At 37.0% G+C, this 20431-nt stretch overlaps 1 protein-coding gene across 4 annotated transcripts in view; it reads right to left on the bottom strand.

Annotated features, from left to right (window-relative positions):
- BIRC6 (baculoviral IAP repeat containing 6) overlaps nucleotides 1–20431 on the bottom strand; it is a gene marked incomplete at both ends in the record, with an annotated part of 177198 nt that overhangs the window by 109730 nt on the left and 47037 nt on the right. For 3 of the 4 annotated variants that reach the window (XM_084235650.1, XM_084235651.1, XM_084235652.1), the window contains 11 exons: nucleotides 1257–1404; nucleotides 3094–3191; nucleotides 3827–3958; nucleotides 4055–4216; nucleotides 5642–5775; nucleotides 6727–6905; nucleotides 9321–9452; nucleotides 9924–10013; nucleotides 10986–11146; nucleotides 13765–13990; nucleotides 17560–17709. In XM_084235650.1, the coding sequence (XP_084091776.1) occupies nucleotides 1257–1404; nucleotides 3094–3191; nucleotides 3827–3958; nucleotides 4055–4216; nucleotides 5642–5775; nucleotides 6727–6905; nucleotides 9321–9452; nucleotides 9924–10013; nucleotides 10986–11146; nucleotides 13765–13990; nucleotides 17560–17709 (1612 nt within the window). Of the gene's footprint in view, nucleotides 1–1256; nucleotides 1405–3093; nucleotides 3192–3826; nucleotides 3959–4054; nucleotides 4217–5641; nucleotides 5776–6726; nucleotides 6906–9320; nucleotides 9453–9923; nucleotides 10056–10985; nucleotides 11147–13764; nucleotides 13991–17559; nucleotides 17710–20431 lie in introns of all 4 variants that reach the window. The other variant, XM_084235649.1, reaches the window with a different exon arrangement.

Raw genomic sequence — 20431 nt, 5'->3', positions numbered from 1 at the left:
CACTGAATCTCAATTGTGTTTCCTGAAAAACCTGTATTTCAAAAGACATAGTCCAGAAACTCAACAAACATTATTCCAATAAGTGACAGCAAATGTGCCAAGACTACTATATGCAAATTGATATAAGGAATACTTTTCCTCTCTGCTATCACTACATTGACTCAACAGGAAGTATTCAGGCTTAAATAAAATTTCATCATAACTAGGACATCTCACCAAAAAGATTATAAAATCAATGCTTTTTTTTTAAAGATTTATTTATTTATCCATATAAGAACCAGGGTACAGGCCAGATTCACGGGAGGGTGAGAGGATTTGCCAGAGTCAGAGTGGGGAACAGAATAGGCAGACTGACGAAATACACTGCTGAGGGGAGCAGCGGGCATGACAGGAGAGGTCTGCCGCGCCATGTGGGACCCTCGCCGGCTGGCTGGGATCAAACTGGCGCTGCAGAGGCTGCGAACAGCTTCACAGCGCGTCACTCAACCGCCTGCGCCACCAGGGGAGGTCCTAAAAATCAATGCTTTTAAAAAAACATACTTCTAGGGCCTCCCTGGCAGCACAAGGAGTTTAGACGCAACCTATGAAGCTAGCCGCAGCCACTGCAGCACAAGTTCGATCCCCGGCCAGGGAAATACCCACATGGCCCAGCAGACCTCTCCTGACTCACCTGCTGCTCCCCTCAGCAGTGTATTTCAGTAGATCTGCCTGTTCTGTTCTCCACCCTGTCTCTGGTGAATCCTCTCAGACACACCCCCAACACCTCTGGCCTATATCCCAGTTCTTGTATGCATAAAAAAAATAAATCTTTAAAAAAAATACTTCCAATACTAAAGATCAGGCAAGAAATCAAAGCTAATCTTTATATTTTTCTTAATTCATTAAGTTGAAAATTCAGAAGAATCAGCTCAGCAGATAAGAAATAATTGCTAAGGGCAATCGAAGATCTAGATAACTCTACCTACAAAGTCTTAACAACACAGAAGCAAATTACCTTAAATGCTTCTTTCATTACCAAGAAATACCACTTATAAGATTTTAATGTAATCAGCCCTCTAATAACCACCCCAAATTATTTCAGAGAAAAGGGGGGGGGGGGAGAAAATATTAAAGACTAGTATCATCTGGAAAAATGTAAACCTAAATTAAATATATTTTTGCAAGAAAAACGATTACAAACAAATATGTAAGAACTGTTCTGTGCAAGTGATATACCTAGAAAACCCATTATTATTCATTATCATATATTAAAATACCTTGTTTGAAGTAAAGCCTCCAGTGGTGTTAGCCTGTCCTGTAACTGTCTGGACACAGCAGTAAGCAAAGAAGCACAAGCTGTACTACATCCAGCCAAATCTTCATCTTTAACATAATTCAGTAAGACAAAATACCAATAGACAGAACCTAAAAATGACAAAAATGCCTATCAATATTCCTTTTATGTTCACTAATAAAGAGAACTTCAGATTACATATTTATCATTATTTCCCCTTTAACAAAAAGAAAGATTATCTGGAAACTTTTAGATAAAGATCAACTCAATCGAGGACTCAAAGAGAACACTGTCAAAATATTTCAAACACAATTTTTGAAAAGGATATAAAATCAACCTGGTCATCTGATTGTTCAATAATATGAACACTCTGAAGGACATTTTTAAAAAAGCTGGAGAAGTTGAAACAACCAGATCTTCAAATAATCTTTCCTGAAATAGTCTAATTCACTGAACTAGAATTTCAAAGATGGTGGCACAGAGCTACAAATAGCTCACTTTAGCAAGTTAATGGAGTATATTTACTCTAAACTGCCAGTTAGATACAGAACAGGATTAAAAGATTATCATGATGTTTTTAAACTCTTCACAAAACTTGAGACATCAAGTTTTACACTTACTATATAAGCACACTCCAGAATTTAAGCATCCTACCTCTAAGTGAAGAAACTGTTTTAAACACTAGATTACTAAAATGAGGAAGTCTTAAACATCCACTCTACATAACAGAGTTAATAGGTTTAGCCAACAGAAGACCAAGGTAATTATAAACATACTCTTTAAATAAATTACGATACTGATAAAATAGAGGAAGTTTGTTTTTCTGGAATACCACAAAAATCAAATCCTTGTTATATACAACTACTTAAGTGAGTTAACTTGCTGAATGGGTTGGTTCTTTAAAAAATAAAAGACTAAGAGAAATGTATACAAAAACAACAGGTTTAAAAGGGCATATAACAACCCTTCAAAGAGCATAAAATAGCAAAAAACATTAAAATTCTTTTCCAGGACCACCCTGGTGGCGCACGAGGTTAAGACGCAACCTATGAGGCTATCCGCAGCCACTGCAGCATGAGTTCGATCCCCAACCAGGGAACTACCCACATGGCACAGCAGAACTCTCCTGCCTCGCCTGCTGCTCCCCTCAGCAGTGTATTTCCATCTATCTGCCTGTTCTGTTGCCCACTCTGTCTCTGGTGAATCCTCTCACCCCCCACACCTCTGGGCTGTACCCCAGTTCTTGTATGCATAAATAAATAAATCTTTAAAAATATATAAATAAACAAAAATCTTTTCCAAATCTTCACTGCCTATATATGTGCTATTTTAGAGGAGTGCTTATTACATTCATGCTTAAATGCAGGTCTACAGTCTTCGGGTGCTGGAAAAAAACCACCGGCCCCTTTTAGATAATTCTAGTTTGCCATAAATCCTACTAATCACACACAACATATGCACTTGCAATGACACCTGGACCATTTTATTTATTTCCTTTCTCTGGCACTTGCTGACATTTTAATTTGTAGCAGACAGGAATCAACAAACAACTCAAAAATTTTAGTGAAGTACAGAAAATGTTTACATCAACATGATTTACTTGATAAGTCTCCCACTAACTTTTACCCAGGAATACTACTGAACAAAGAATATATGCCAAAAAAAAAAAAACCCCACAACTTATCAGCTCCTTAAAAATAGGTAAGATACTGATAAAAGAGGGTATAATTCAAAAGAGAAATGTTACTAAATTATCCTAAGTATATTGTAAAGTATTTTCTATGACTATAATTATTTGTGAGTATACTAATTTCACATACCACCAGTTGCTGCTGCAGGTAAAAATGAAATATTATCAAGCAAGGCCTTCAACAAAACAGATCCAAATCCTGGTTGACATGGGTCACACTTGCCATTACTGAAAATTTTGAAAGAAAAAATTAAAATACATTACTCAAGGTCTAAATTCAAAACTAAACATCCTGTAATACCTCTAAAAATCTGTAATATGCATTCATACTTATTACAAAAAGAACCTGCCGTACAGCTCTATAGCCATGCAGAAAAAATAGTAAAGATAGATTATATTTAATACTGCTTTATTATGCATTAAACTCTCTTTACCAAAAATTGTTAACAAGCAGATAATTAGCATTTAAATATTATCTAGATAATCTGAGTACAGGTTTTCGAGAAAATGATCTGAATGCTACGAATAACAGGGAACAAAGCCACAGATGAAGAACTGAAAGACAATATTGGAGAGCAGGAGTGAAAGCAAATGGGAGAAGAGTTCCAGTTACCAAGTTCCCCATATCACTAACACTCAAAGAAGACTAACAGACTAGATTTACTAACATTTATTTAACACAGCATTTTTGGTAAAAACTCAAAAATTCTTTCTTAAAAGTTCAGTAATTGTTAACTTTTGAAAATTTTCTTAAGTTATATGCACATTCAGTAAGGATTAAATTACACTACAAAGTATCATATCACCTGCCAAACTGCAGGTACACATAAAAAGTATACTTTCAACTTTAAAAAAACACCAACCTAATGCACAAGGCTAGAAATCGGGCACACTTATGGGCTATGCTTCGTCCTGCCTCAAAGAAGCAAACACGTACAATGTCTGAAAGACATTTACGTGTTTTTGAAAGCAGGCTCTCATTTCCTTCCTTTGAGCTGTAAAATAATAGCAGACATTTAGACTCATCTTGAACTTCTAATTAAAATATTCAAAAAGCAACCATCATTGTGAATAAAATCTAATTTATTAACCTTCCAGGTCCATTCGAATGTACACCAGCTAACCAACAAAGAGTATCCAGCACAAGAGACTGAGCATGTTCTGTAATTTGGCCATCATCTGCTTTTCTACAAAGAGTGTTAAGAAGCTTCTCATGAAATTCTGAAAACTGTAACATAGCACATCGTTGTATTCTACCAAAAAAAAGAAAATATGTTGTCAACCAAACAGAACAGCCAGCAAGAAAGCCATTACAACTTATTGTCATGTTTCATTTTAAATCATGAACATCACAATAAAAAATACTTTTGAACATTAAATATTACAATATAGAATAGGGAAATATACAAAACGGAATGTTGGTCTTTGAACTTAAAGATATAGTACTAAAAGATTTAAAATAGGGGCCTCCCTCATGGCACAAGGGTTAAAGTCAGCGCTATCAAGCTATCAGTCATCACTGCAGTACGATTTCCAGCCAGGGAGCTGACCCATACGGCCCAGCAATCTCGCCTGCTGCTCCCTTCAGCCTGTATTTCAATAGATTTGCCTGCTCTGCTCCCTACTCTGTCTCTGGTGAATCCTCTCAACCCCTGTACCTCTGGCCTATACCCCAGTTCTTATATGCATAAATGAAAAAAAGAAACCTTAAAAAAAAAGTAAAAGATTCAAAATACCATATAAGTAACTCTTGACTTCTAAAATACTTTTAAAGAAATTAAGTTAACAATAAAGTTTTATTCTGACAAACAGTAAAACTTCAAATTGTATTTCTTTCCTCTTTGTGAAAAACTGCATTCCCAGTTTATACAAGTACTGTAAAGACATCAGGGATAAGCCAATGAAGTAGAAAAACAATTCATATCATTACTGAGATTAAGGTTTTTATAAAAAATGGAAAGCAGGGCCTCCCCTGGTGGCGCAGGAGGTTGAGCGCCACACTATGAAACTGTCCACAGCCTCTGCAGCTCGGGTTCGATCCCAACTGACTGGCAAGGGTCCCACATGGCGCGCAGACCTCTCCTGTCTCGTCCATTGCTCCCCTCAGCAGTGGATTTCAGTCAGTCTGCCTGTTCTGTTCCCCACTCTGTCTCTGGTGAATCCTCTCACCCTCCTGAACATCTGGCCTGTACCCTGGTTCTTGTATGTATGTATGTATGTATAGATAGATAGATAAATGGAAAGTAGGGCCTCCCTGGTGGCACAGGGGATTGAGCACCGCACTGTGAAGCTGTCCACAGCCTCTGCAGTGCCGGTTCGATCCTTGCTGGCCGTGGAGATACCCACGTGGAGAGCAGACCTCTCCTGTCTCGCCTGCTGCTCCCCTCAGCAATGTATTTCATCAGTCTGCCTGTTGTGTTCCCCACTCTCTCTGGTGAATCCACTCACCCTCCCGCGCATCTGGCCTATACCCTGGTTCTTGTATAAATAAATAAATCTTCAAAAAAAAAATTAAAACAAAAAATATATATACATAAGATCTTTGAAAAAAAAAAGGAAAGCAAATATTTTGTAGCATAACTTAGATTCTAAAACATTGTATGTGGGTACATTTACCAGAATTCTTCCTATGTATTTTTATTATTTATTAAGAATACAGGAGAAAAAAATGAGGTTACCTTTCCTTAGAAATTGAAGTCTTCTTGAATCTTCGAATGGTGACTGAGACCTCTTGAAGTAAGTCACAGCCCCGGAGGTTTTCAGATTTACGGGTGCCACTTGCATTTTCATTCTTAACATTAGAAGATTTTTCCTGGATGTACAAAATAAATAACTGAATAAACAAATGTAACCAAAAAGTAATTTACTATTCAAATTTATGCTTTTTTTATTTTTTAAAGAAAAATAATTGAATTACAACTATTAAAACATCAATCTCAAATTCAGATGATAGCTTTTATTCTCATAGTCAAAGTAAATGACTATTTTTTTCCAAAGTTATAAAGAGGAACATTATGACACAATCACGGTTATAAAGGTAATAATCCAATGACTAAAAATTATAAAGCCAAAGTCCTGCATCCAAATCACAGACAAAGCATTATAGCCTGAGATATGAAACCTCCAAAATCCCTAAGGGTCACTAATTTTCGGTATGAAAAACAAAAGACAGATAGCATCTGCTCTATCTCAGAATTATTCTGAGGATTAACTTAGATTAAGTACATGAAACTCCTCGAAAAATTAGGAATCTTTCACAAGTATGAGATGATTGGTATTACTGATCTTGCTATTGTAATTCATAGTGATAGATGAACAAGATCTCCAGAACTCAGGATAATCCTAAAAGACTGTATGATATACAGCTAGTTGTAGAATATCAATCCTGAAAGTTAGGCTATATTTTTTTAAATTAATTCCCAACTTCTCCTCCTGCATCTTGCCAAATATTTACCCAGGAAAATGTAGTGAGTTACCAGTAGAAGGCACAGAAACAAACTCTCACACCTACAGAAGTATTAGGGTCTAAAATTATTATAGAGGGAAGTATCTGCTAACAATTACGCACTATCATGTAGACTTTACAAAAGCTAAAGTTAATTCAAAATATTTTCTTCCTAATTATATATCTTTAAATCACTGCAAAGAAAAAAATACAAATCACATTACTGTAGAAAAATCAATGAAGGGACAATACTAATTCCAAGTGTTAAATCTCATTCAAATTTAGATCAACAATGCTATATAAAATGTTACTTCATACCTTGCCTGCTGCAACTTTTGCCAAGAGTGAAGCAAGTGAATAACCCTTGTTACTCTGATTTTTTAGTGATGGAAGTCTTACTACTGGACGTACACCACCATTACAGATGTCATCTGTTCCCCTCTCATTCACTGCCTTGACGTGGATTAAAAATGAGCGGTATTTTCCTCCTGCCATACCTAGAGGAACAGCACAGAATGGGTAACTGAATCATTAAAAAAAGCATCTCCTGCTGCAACTTAAATAATTATTCCACAAAAAGGAAGAAAGACTTGGCCAGGAATTTCAAAATTACACTGTTGGATTATAATATAATTTCATGTTGGTAGCAACATTAGAAAAAATCATAGAGGCTGTCTGACCACCATTAGAATATTTGAATTGTTATAAACATTTGGGATATTTTTTCCCGGCCACTGAAGCTATTCATTTTAATAGAAATTTTGTGAACTACAGAAGAAAAGGCTGTCATTAAAATAACACCCATAGATAATAATGGTGTAATTATGTATATCCATCCATTTTATGCATGCGTGCACAAACATTTATCTGTATAAACATATATACATAAGCATTATATAGTATTAAACAGCTGAAAAAGCAGCTTCAGATTCACTACCTGAGTTTGAATAACGGCTCTGCCATTTATGAGGTATGTGGCAAATTAACCTTGCTGTGGGGTTCACTATGTAATGAGATGCAAATGTTAAATGAGAATAACAGTGCCCGCCTCAAAGGTAACTGAAACACATCTAACTGTGCATGGCTCAAAGGAAGCACTCAATAAATGTGGCATGCTATTATCAGTACAATATGTTTTGTCTTATTTTAACTAAAATATCATTCTATTTAAAACAGTCTGTGACAACACCTCGCAATAATACCCTCATCAGCAAACCATTAGTCTCAGGTTGCCTTAGCAGGTATTAAATCATTCTGTAATTACAAAAGCTACCATACTTTTCCATTGATATGCCTACCTACTATACCAACACTACGCTGTTACACTCTATTGCTATATTTCTGTGTTCAGGTATTTGACAATATCCTCCCTTCTCAATCGTCTTTATCCAAATTTCCTAGATCTACATCTTCTTTCATTCTATCATAAAAATTTAGCAATTATTTTCTCTACTTTAAAAGACCTTTCGGGAATTTGATGAGAAAAATAATCATTCTTAGTAAATTCTAGGAAAATTAACGCTTTTTCATTATAAAGCTTTTTGCAATACAAGTCGTATAATTACATCCTCAATTTTGTCAAAGTGAACATTTTTATTTTCAAATAAAATTGAAGTTTCACACTCTTATTCAACAAAATTCACTTATGCTGACTACTAGGTTAGCTCATAACTGTATCCCAGTATGTGGTCTAAACACCACAGGATTTCATAAACTTAATGAGTGAATGAGAAGTAGTCAAGAGAAAACATTAAAATTTACATGTACACTATGTCTGCTTCCAAAGGCAAATGTGTGAACATGGACAAACATTACGTACACAAATTAAAATAGCTGTTAAAGAAGTGGTCATGTATTTTCTGACCCCAGCCTACCCCAAATTTATTTTTAACAGTCAAGGTAGGTGTTCTGCTCACTGACATTTTTATTCACCCTTGCGATACAAAAGTTGAAATAAAAGTCCTACTACTACAATATCTACCAACTATATAATAATTATTTTTAAATATACTCTAGTGTTCTCCTGCCCACTTGTGACTACACAGGTGCCTCTCTTTCTTTCTCTTTTTTCTAATAAAACTGTCCTTTTAAAGTGTAAAATTAAATTAGAAAATATACTTTAATTTGTATTAATTTGAGACAATCAAATCATTACATTTGATACTACAAAAACTTTCCTATAAAAATCCTCTTAAAGAAGATATAATATTATAGGGTCTCCCTGGTGGCGCAGTGGTTGAGCGCTGGGTTGTGAAGCTGCCCGCAGCCTCTGCAGCGCCAGTTCGATCCCCGGCTGTTCCCCGGCCACCAGAGGAGGGTCCCGCATGGCGCGCAGACCTCTCCTGCCGCCCGCTGCTCCCCTCAGCAGTGTACTTCGGTCCTTCTGCCTGCTCTGCTCCCTGCTCTGGCTCTAGTGAATTCTCTCACCCTCCCGCACTTCTGACTGTACCCAGTGCTTGTATGTATGTATGAATGTATGTATAAACAAACAAATAAATAAATAAATAAATCTATAAAAAAATAAAAAGAAAAAAAAGAAGAGAAGAAGATGTAACATTATACAATAAACTCTCTGAACATCCAAAACTCTAAACTGGAGAGAGACAAACACGCCATAACATGGTATCTAGGTAACTTTGAAAGAACTCTATTATGTCATACTAGATAACATTCTATTTTTTTTTCTTTATGCTTTTTCAAAAGGCACTTGAGGCCTCTAAGACACACAAAGAATCAGAAGTTTCACCTAACATTACAATCACTTATAAGAAATAACCTGAATTATTAATGGAATTGCTAAAGCAAATCTCAGACAAAATTTTATCTTAGGGTTTTTTTTAGATCCTTTTTTTGTATTAATCTTTACAAATACTACATTATTTATTCTGTTTTGGTAAAATATGTTACCTCACCTTTCACAAGTTTGGGGCTTGTTAATGTCAACATTCCAGCATGCCCTGATAGATCAAGGCCACTTGCAAGCCATACTGGCCCACACAGAATGTCGTCTTTATGATCTTCTAAAAATGGACATAATCTAAGACCTAAAAAGAAAATACATAATTTTCTATGAATTACTTTGTAACTTAAAATGTATTATTTAATAAATATCTATCCCATTTACATTTAAGACCACCACACAAGGTATCATACTTAGAATGTATTCAAATAAAAATTCACTACCATGCTAAGAAACTATAATCAATTATCTGATATATTCTTTTTCATTCCCATATTAACATTCACCTTGATATTCAAAAAAAATTTTTTTTTGCAAAATCATGACATGATTCAAATCCCAAGATATTAAAAAATAAGAATGTGAGTATTAGCACAGCTGTGTTGAGAGATGAGCTGAAAGTTAAAGCATATTGCCAAAGCAGAAGTATAGGTTATTTAATCGTGTTCTCAAAACGAAGTTTTTGCAAGCCATAAGGAAATGATTGCCCAACATGATGCATTTGGATCACTATTCCTTTTACTGCCATGGACAACAGCTCTATAATTTAACTCACACGGTGATTCCTCTACATCCATGTGCTGCACTTCTTCATTCAAATCAACCAGGGACGGTTTCCCATTTTGTTCCACTTCAATGTTAAGAGCTGGAGACAAAGGAAAGGTGATCTGCCTATCTACTGCTGTTTCTAGAGGATAAAAATATTAGTAAACTTAATTTTGCTTAGTATCAATGACTGATACTAAAATCTAAAATTTTCTGTTAAACTTGGAACTACTGTAATTTTCACCATAGATGCTATAAAACAATGATCAGGAAAGGAAAAAATTAGATTCAATTAATTGTTCCATATAATCGACTGTCTTTAAATGGTAGTAAAATATTCACCTGGAGAAATAATTTGTCGGCTGCTAAACAGAGAGTTCTTACCCTAAAGGTTGTATAGTATAAGCACCTACAGTTTCAAAAATGACAATGCCTAAGTCCTAGACCAAATTAAATCAGAATTTGTCAGGATTCAAAAGAATACACACAAATACACATATTTATTTTGAAACATAAAAAGTGTCAATGCTTTAACTCCCATTTTCTCTGAAGTTATCCCTAGCTTTCTAAATTAATGTACTATTCAGAACAATGAGAAGTAACATCTAATTCTTAGTACACTAAATGTGTACAATCTTTTTAATGATAAAATTTATCAAATGCTTAACTTGGATATATTTCTAGCATTAGGTAAAAGGTTAGATTTTACTAAGAACTTTTTTAAAATGTTACTTCATAACAACATTCTTTTCCCAAACAAGTCTCCTCTTAAAAGAGAAAATCATAATAAAGCTTGACTTTAGTAGCATTAAAAGTCAAAACTAATTCACAAATGAACTGCATTTCCCAAAAAGCATCATTAAGTTACTCAATTTCATACAATCTGAACACTACTGAGCTACCAAAATCTCACAAGTGTTGTCTGGATTAATTTTTATAAATAAAACCACAAGCAGGCAAATAGCACAGGGAGTAAAGAAGGACATCAAACCTGGACAGCAAAGTTGAAAATTAGTTTAAGGAACGAACTATAAGATACAATCCTCAAGTATAAATTTTGATCCATTCTTACCATTGACTTTCCCTAAGCCTGGAGCTTTATTTTTCAGGAGTGTCACTTGTATCTGTGGAATATTGGTGATGTTTGAGTTCAAAACGAATTTAAAGTCCACATGTCCAACCATACAAGCTTTAGGTAGAACTAATTCAAACACATGTTCATCCCAGCTGTTGCTGTCAAATAAAGAGGGAAATGCTAATAAATAAAGAAAAAAACTTTCTTCAGTCATAACCACATTATCATTAATATCATCTTTCATACTCTGATTTGCAGCCTCCACCAAAACTTAATGTTTTTCAATGGGATTAGGATGGAAAAAAGCAGCTCTCAACGGAAAGGTAAAATTTATGGAAATGACTCATCTTACTTCAGAAATCTGCATCGTCTTGGAAACTGTTCATTCCAATAAACCCTGTTCCTCAAAGTGTAGACTACTGAGCATCAGAATTATCTACAAATTCTTGGGCACCACCCTAAATATAGCAGTAGGGTCAAAAAAACATGCATTTTTTTTTAAAGATTTATTTAAAGGTTTATTTATTTATTTATACAAGCACTGGGTATAGTCAGAAGTGCTAGAGGGTAAGAGAATTCACCAGAGCCAGAGCGGGGAGCAGAACAGGCAGAAGGACGGAAGTACACTGCTAAGGGGAGCAGCGGGCGCGGCAGGAGAGGTCTGCTGTGCCATGTGGGACCCTTGCAGTCGGCCGGGGATCGAACCAGCGCTGCAGAGGCTGTGGGCAGCTTCACAGCCCAGCGCTCAACCACTGTGCCACCAGGGAGACCCCCAAAAACATGCATTTTAAAACAAGAACTACTTATATTTGTTATACATGGTCCATGGAAAAAAAGAAATGGCTATTTGTGGACAGAAACTAAAGAGAGGTTCCACAGCATTCCCTGCACTCTGCTCATAGAATGGCCTTGTCTGGAGAACCTGCCTTCCTCACACTGCAGGACCAAAAACCCTGCCTCTGTCCTTGCAAACACCAAGGTAAACACCACATAAGAATGGAAGAAATTTATATTAAAACTTCTATAAATCACTCGGTAATTTAAAAAACTACACTAGAAATACAACTACTAACATCAAAAACAAACCCTTGATTTTAAATTCTATGAATGAAAGTCTGAAAAACATAAATTTCCAAATCATACTCCCCCACTAAATTCCAAACTCATATCCAAATTAATACCAGACACCACAAATTTAAAAATAAACTCAAACTTCAGGATCAAGAAAATGTGGTATATATATATATATATATATACACACAATGGAATACTATTCAGCAATCAAAACAACAAGAAAAAGATACATGTGTGCCATTAGCAGCAACATGGATGTAGCTGGAAGGGATTATGCTCAGTGAAGTAAGACAGAAGAAAAAAGAAAAATATTGGATGATGTCGCTTATAGTAAGAATAGAGAAAAACTGAACAGAGAGTCATAAAAAGACAAAACTTGTAGGCAACTACAGATCTGAAGCTTAAAGCAGGGGCGGGCAAGAAAAAGGGATCAAAACAGGGATGGGAAGAGCACAAGGGACCATGGTGATGGTTCACAGGTGATGTGGAATATTTATAGGGACTACACCTGAGAGGAGAAATCAAATACTGTATGAAAATGAACAGCAATGTAAAAAAAATTAATAAAACAATCATCCTGTGTCTCTACTCTCAAGCCAGAGGTTCAATACATTAGCACGTCCTATTCTTTAAACCTCCAAAATGTATCCAGACTCCAATCATTCTTTTCAATGCCTCCATCAATTACCACCACCACTCAAAATACCATCACCATTTCACCTAGATTAAGTGCAATAGCATTCAAACTAGAATCCTTGCTTCGTTCACTGCCCTGCTAACATATATACTACAACCATTTATTTATTTGTCAATATAGTAGTCTTACTGTATCCTAGTATATAAATTATATAACATCACTTCTATACTCAAAACCTTTTAACATCTTCCTATCTATGGCCTACAAATACAGTTACAATGTGCTTACAAACCATTTTCTGATGTCTCCTACCACTATTCCCTTCATCCACGGCATTCCAACACCAGTCTTCCTGCTTTGGTCTTCTAAAGTTCATACAACAGACTTCTCAGGGTCTTTGTACTTCCTATAGCCTCTGAATTAATGTCTTAACAGAAATTTCTCAAGCTCCTTACATAAAAAAAAATATATAGGGGGCCTCCATGGTCACGCAAGGGGTTAAGACGCAACCTATGAGGCTGTCTGCAGCCTCTGCAGCACGAGCTCCATCCCCAGCTGGCCAGTGAGCAACCCACATGGCGCAGCAGACCTCTCCTGACTAGCCCGCTGCTCCCCTTAGCAGTGTATTTCAGTCAGTCTGCCTGTTCTGTTCCCCACTCTGTGTCTGGTGGATCCTCTCACCCCCCCCCCCCCCATCTCTGGCCTGTACCGCAGCTCTTGTATGCGTAAATAAATCTCTAAAAAAAATCATACAACTTTTCTCTCACACACAAATATTTATACCTGCAACAACTATTCAACCACCATACTATTCAACCTATTTAACAGTCTTTAGTTACGTGACATAATAAATGCTTAGAGCCTATCTCATTAGAATGTAAAGTCCACGGGTTATAAAACATTAAATAATCATGAATTATAAATTGAAATTAGCAAACTAATTGCAATAGTAGATTACTCTCACCCCCACACCTCTGGCCTGTACCCCAGTTCTTGTATGTATAAATAAATGAGTCTTTAAACAAATATAAACCTAAAATTAAATGCCTTAGAAGTATGTTTTACCTGTCAGTTTGTAGTTTCCAAGTTCTAGTATGCTGAGCAGCATCTCCATGGTGTTGCTGATGCAAATGCTGAGGATGCCTCCTTTGTTGCTGCTCTTGTTGAACTTCTACCCAGCATGGAGGAACAGTAGCTGAAAACCGTGGAGTCAAAGTCTCAAAGCGGGTTAGCTCCACCAAAGATGTCAAGATGTCAAGGGTGAATGGCTGGTCCACCAATAAATCAACTCCTTAACAACAGTGTATGTAGAATTTGGAAAAGGTTTAAAAAGAAGAATAATTTTAATTCCTGTTTCTTGTGTAGCCAATTATAATACCTGCCAAATATCTTGGAAGTTAATAAAGTGGGCTCAAATATCTACATACAATTAAAGTAACTAGCACATAATATACATTTTAAAAAATCCATCCAAAATATTTTAAATTATAGAGAAGGTGCTCATAATCAGAAAAACTCAAGCTCACCCTATTAGAAAGATCATGAGTTTTAACTAGCCCTAATGGTTAGTAAGGGCAACAAAAGTAGTGATGCTGAAATGCAAGTCAAACTTACATCATTTCATTAACCAATTTTTAGCCTTTATTACTTTAAAAAACAAAATAACAAAATACTAATTAACACCACTGCATACATCTATTTTTACCCCATGAAAAGAAAATTTTCAAAAGTTAATGCTTTCTTGGTAGCAAATAAATAATTACAAACCAAAGGTTTAAACAGGATTTTCCTCACTTGTGTGGTAGTTAATATGTTATACATAGCAGTATTAGAAGAACAACAAACTACTTTAGAGAGATTATTTTTCTTTTGTTAACATATGTGTCCATATCCTTGAAATTTCTAACATTAGGGAAAGCTGAAAGAATGTTTTTCCAATTAACAAAAGTAAGTTTAGAAAAGACTAAATCAGGGCCTCCCTGGTGGCGCAGCGGTTGAGCGCTGGGTTGCGAAGCTGCCCGCAGCCTCTGCAGCGCTGGTTTGATCCCCGGCTGCTCCCTGGCCACCGGAGGAGGGTCCCACATGGTGCGCAGACCTCTCCTGCCCCCCGCTGCTCCCCTCAGCAGTGTACTTCGGTCCTTCTGCCTGCTCTGCTCCCCGCTCTGGCTCTGGTGAATTCTCTCACCCTCCCGCGCTTCTGACTGTACCCAGTGCTTGTATAAATAAATAAATAAATCTTTTAAAAAAAAAAAAAAAAGACTAAATCATAAAATCTTATTAAAATTTAGAATATTTTCACAAAATTTAACCCAAATTCTAAAAAATTAAAAGTACTTCAAACCACATTATTTCACAAATTTCAACATTGTAAAAATGACTCAATGTTTTACTTGTACCCAGACATTTTTTTCTAATTATATTAGGATTGATAAGAAAATGAGTACTTAGAAATTCAGTAAGAACAATGAATTATTTCTAATGCCTTGTAGGATGATTATAATCAAAGATGTGTTTACTGGCCAGATTTTCCATACCAAGAAAAGTCCCATAAAAAATATTAAGAACTGGGCCTCCCCGGTGGCGCAGCGGTTGAGCACTGAAGCTGCCCGCAGCCTCTGCAGTGATAGTTTGATCCCCGGCCACCGGGTGAGGGTCCCACATGGCGCGCAGACCTCTCCTGCAGCCTGCTGCTCCCCTCAGCAGTGAACTTCATCTGTCTGCCTGCTCTGCTCTCTGCTCTGACTCTGGTGAATTCTCTCACCCTCCCGCATTTCTGACTATACCCAGTGCTTGTATAAATAAAGTATAAATAAATCTTTAAAAAAAAATATTAAGAACTAAGCAGTCTATCTTCTATCCCATTTACAGCTTTCTAGTTTCTTTTTCCTTTCCCACAGTGACATTTCCATTGACTACACACTTACTTAAAATACCCTAAACTATAAAATACCCTAAACTATTAAAGGTTTTAACAAGTCAAATTTTCAGGAAATATTAGTTCATATCTTAAGAGAGGAATGAGCAAAAGCAGTGAGATCTCTGTCGAAGGAGACATTATTCCTTTGAAAACAGTTCTGGAGAGCATTATTAAACACGGATAAGAGAAAAGGCAGAAACACTAACAACAACAACCAAAAAAAAAAAGCCCTTGCTAATGGGTCACAATGGAGCTTTTTTTTTTTTTTTTTAAAGATTTTTTTATTTATTTATACAAGCACTGGGTACAGTCAGAAGCGTGGGAGGGTGAGAGAATTCACCAGAGCCAGAGCGGGGAGCAGAGCAGGCAGAAGGACCAAAGTACACTGCTGAGGGGAGCAGCGGGAGGGAGGAGAGGTCTGCGCGCCATGTGGGACCCTCGCCCAGTGGCCGGGGAGCAGCCGGGGATAGAACCGGCGCTACAGAGGCTGAGGGCAGCTTCGCAACCCAGCGCTCAACCGCTGCGCCACCGGGGAGGCCCGGTCACAATGGAGCTTTAAGGGCATAAATACACCACTCTAAGGAGAGAATTTTTTTAGCTTTTCAATTCCAATAATAATATTACCATTATTAGTTATTCCATTGACTACACACTTACTTAATGAACTTTTCTCTTTTATAGGTTTTTTTTTCCACTCTCCTACTAGAACAAATGTTTCTTTTTTTTTTTTTTAAAGATTTTATTTTTTTATTTATTTTTACAAGCACTGGGTACAGTCAGAAGTGCGGGAGGGTGAGAGAATTCACCAGAGCCAGAGCGGGGAGCAGAGCAGGCAGAAGGACCGAAGTACACTGCTGAGGGGAGCAGCGGGCGGCAGGAGAGGTCTGCGCGCCATGTGGGACCCTCCTCTGGTGGCCGGGGAGCAGCCGGGTATCGAACTGGCATAGCAGAGGCCGCGGGCAGCTTCGCAACCCAGCGCTCAACCACTGCGCCACCGGGGAGGCCATAGAACAAATGTTTCTTTTTTTTTTTTTTTAAATAGAGGCATGTTTTATTTATTTATTTGTTTGTTTGTTTTGTTTATACATGCACTGGGTACAGGCAGAAGCGCGGGAGGGTGAGAGAATTCACCAGAGCCAGAACGGGGAGCAGAGCAGGCAGAAGGACCGAAGTACACTGCTGAGGGGAGCAGCGGGTGGCAGAGAGGTCTGCGCGCCATGCGGGACCCTCCTCTGGTGGCTGGGGAGCAGCCGGGGATCGAACCGGCGCCGCAGAGGCCGCGGGCAGCTTCGCAACCCAGCGCTCAACCGCTGCGCCACCGGGGAGGCCCAGAACAAATGTTTCTTAATGGCTGACATGTTTTTATCTCTCAGGTTTTTCAACTGCTAGAAAAAACGCTAAATACATAACAAATGTTATGTATTCCAACTACTACGAAAATAATAATAAAAAACAAGCCTCATAAAGAAAATGTCAACAAGAAAATGAACTCCCTCAACACAGTAACCAAAAGCTGACTGTAAAAACTGGAATGATGTTTAAGATTATGTAAAAGACTCAGACATCTGAACACAAGCATTAGTATTTTTTTTTTTTTGAATCATTTAAAAATTTACTATCAGGGCCTTCGAGGTAGCTCAAGGGGTTAAATCGCAGGGCTGTGGAACTGTTGGTAGCTACTGCAGCACAGAGTTCGATCCCCAGCCTGGGAGATGACCCATTTGGAGCAGCAGAACTCTCCTGTTTCACCTGCTAGTCCCCTCGTCAGTGTGTTTCAGTGGATCTGCCTGTTCTGCTCTTCACTTTGTCTCTGGTGAATTCACACACACACACACACACACATCCACACCCACACCCACCCCCCCAAACCGGTCTGCACCCCAGCTGTTGTATGCATACATAAATAAATCTTTAAAAATAAAAATAAAAATTTAGTATCATACCTGAAATGCCAGGACTTGAAGGATTTGATAAAGGTTTAGAACCTTCAGAAGCTGGTTCCATTCCTTTAGAAAGTGATCCATCCACTAGTATATCAGCTTCATCAATATCATCACAGGTTCCTCCAATTTGGAGAAAATGAAGCTCACCACCTAGAGTGTAGTAATGACCCATCAACATAGGTACACAGAAAACAGAAAATCATACAAGAGCATATTACTTAGCTAACACACTTGATTTATCTTAATAACACTTTACAGGCAGATAAAGAGGGATATCGAAGTGATGTATGTTCAAGAATTTAGAAATTTAACTGGTAAGGAATTGCACGCTAAAAATTAATGAAGAAAATGGCAAATACATAAACATGAAAAAGTTATTTACTGGGTCTAAGACACTATTTTAAATACTTCAATTCATTTAATCTTCACAAAAACCCTTGTAGTAGGGATTATTATGGTGGTTACTTTCTACTTTTATAAGGAAACTGATGCCACAGCCCAACCTCTTAATTCCGTAAGTAACAAAATTAAACTAAAAGTCTTATTTTTCATCAGAAAAAGAAATCTGAAAGCAAATTAAGCAAATATTTCAGACAAAATGGAATAAATGTGTATTCTAATAAGTGCATTTGGAAATTCAGTTTGGGCATGACAGAATAAGGAGGGCCCTAAATCCTCTTACTAAAAAGTAACTATAAGGCTAGATGAAACTGTCATTCAATCAGGGTGGCTGAAAACCAGCCACAGATTTGCTGCTACTGCAAAGGAGGGTTCACCAGAACTGGAGAGTTGTAAGTTTAAAGGATTTCAGTGACAATGAAAAGGAGGCCACCAACTCTACTACCTGAGGAAACAGTACTATTTGAGGAAAAGTAAAATTCTAGATATAAGAGGGGATTTAAGATAGAGTTACAAGTAGTGAGAGAAACACAGAGACTTGGTAAACCGTCCACATATCCCTCAATGATCAGAGTCTGTACAGATGTCAACACATTCCCAGTCAATTAAGTACCCATGCCAATGCAGAGGACACAGAAAAAAATAAAGAAAGTAAGAGTAAAAGCACACCTGAATACAGCCTTACTGGTAAAGGTATTTGCATACACTGCTTAATAAAATCTTTGGCTGAATGCTAAACTATGTGGACACACAGGCCACAAGTAAAAAGTAGGCTAATTACTAATACTACTTAAAACTAACTTATAACAATTACTAATTATAAAGTTTATCAAAAGACTGAGTCTCCATAAGAAACAGCTGTATGTCATTTGAATATTCTCATAAGACAGTGTCAGGTCCAGCTAATTCACCCTGCAATTTTTTGTTGTTAATTTACAACTATACACTTTTCATATATATCTGATCATTCAATCACTTCTTGAAGAACTAAAGTGTAATATTCAAAGTTGTTATCTTCTCAGGAATTTTCTTGATTTTCAATTCATGAGGAAAATCAATTACATGAGATCACTTCATAGAAATTCTCACTGTCAAAACCCCAAGAACACATTAATCTATTTTATAGTTTAGGGGCCTCCCTGGTGGCCTTGAGGTTGAGTCTCGGTGCTATCACTGCAATGGTCTGGGCTTGGTCCCCGGTCAGGGAGCTATCCCACTTATGGCACAGCAGTCCTCTCCTATCTTGCCTGCTGCTACCCTTAGCAGTGTATTTCAATGCATCCACTTGTTCTGCTCCCCACACCGTCTCTAGTGGACCCTCTCATTTCCCCATACCTCTGGCCTGCACCTCAGTTCTTCTATGCCAAAAGAAAAAAAAAATCATTTATAGTTTAAATACTATGCCTCCCATAAGTACCAAAAAGCATATTTCATGAAATAATTTGAATCACTAAACCCTGATTACATTTCTGGAAAACACAAATATCTTTTATAAACTTGTGCCCTGGGGCCAGTTCACCCACAATCAAACCCAGACCTATTTTGGATGACCTCTGGCAAATTAAACTGTTTTCATTCTTAACCTTTCAGATTAAAAGGTCCCCCCAAAAATTAATGTATAAGTCTTTTGCAATTGTTACATTCTGGCAGTATATTTTACTTTAACCACTCTGATGAGATTGCCCAGGTTTGAATGATGATTCTGTCATTTATTAGCTCTTTGATTTAGGTATGTTACTTAACATCTCTTCCCTCAGTTTCATTATCTATAAAATGGAGACAATGAGAACCTATCCCTTATAAAGGTGGTGATGACTAAATGAATTAAAAAGTACAGAGCTCAAAACAATGAACTGGCACACACATGATCAATAAGTTCAAATTCTTATTGATAACATATAACTATCAACTCTAACTCAGAGTTTTGTAAGCGAAGTTATTCACTGCTCATTTGTTAAATTAATGTAATCAGCTTTTGATGTTAATTGAAGATTATTTGCCCCCTGTCATTTCACTTTAACTATTACAGAGAAGGCAAACAGAACCACTCAAGTCACCATTATACTTAGCTAAACTCTTGAAATATTTTCAAAGACAAGAAAAACTCAAGTTAATTCCTACCAGATCCACAAATGAAATGTTTAACTCTACTCATCAATGCCTCTGCCAAGCATTGGTTATTTACCTAGGCTTCAAATAGCTTCCAGTCCTAAATACCTGCTATATCAGTGGAAATATTCAATGGCCTAATACTATCAATAATCCCTCTCAAAACCTTTTATCTCTACATCTTAAAATGTGCATTAAGAAAAATAAGGGGGAAATTGCACACTATATGTGACTCTACACATGGCCTGTGATGTTGCAAAACTGATACACTATCAGTCAAATGTTAAGAGTAAATCAGATAGGCTTCCCTGGTAGTGCAAGGGGTTAGGACACAACCTATGAGGCTGACCACAGCCACTGCTGC

Source organism: Talpa europaea (genome assembly GCF_964194135.1).
Source record: "Talpa europaea genome assembly, chromosome: 6".
Classification (NCBI taxonomy): Eukaryota; Metazoa; Chordata; class Mammalia; order Eulipotyphla; family Talpidae; genus Talpa; species Talpa europaea.
This window is presented reverse-complemented; position numbering and strand designations above follow the sequence as displayed.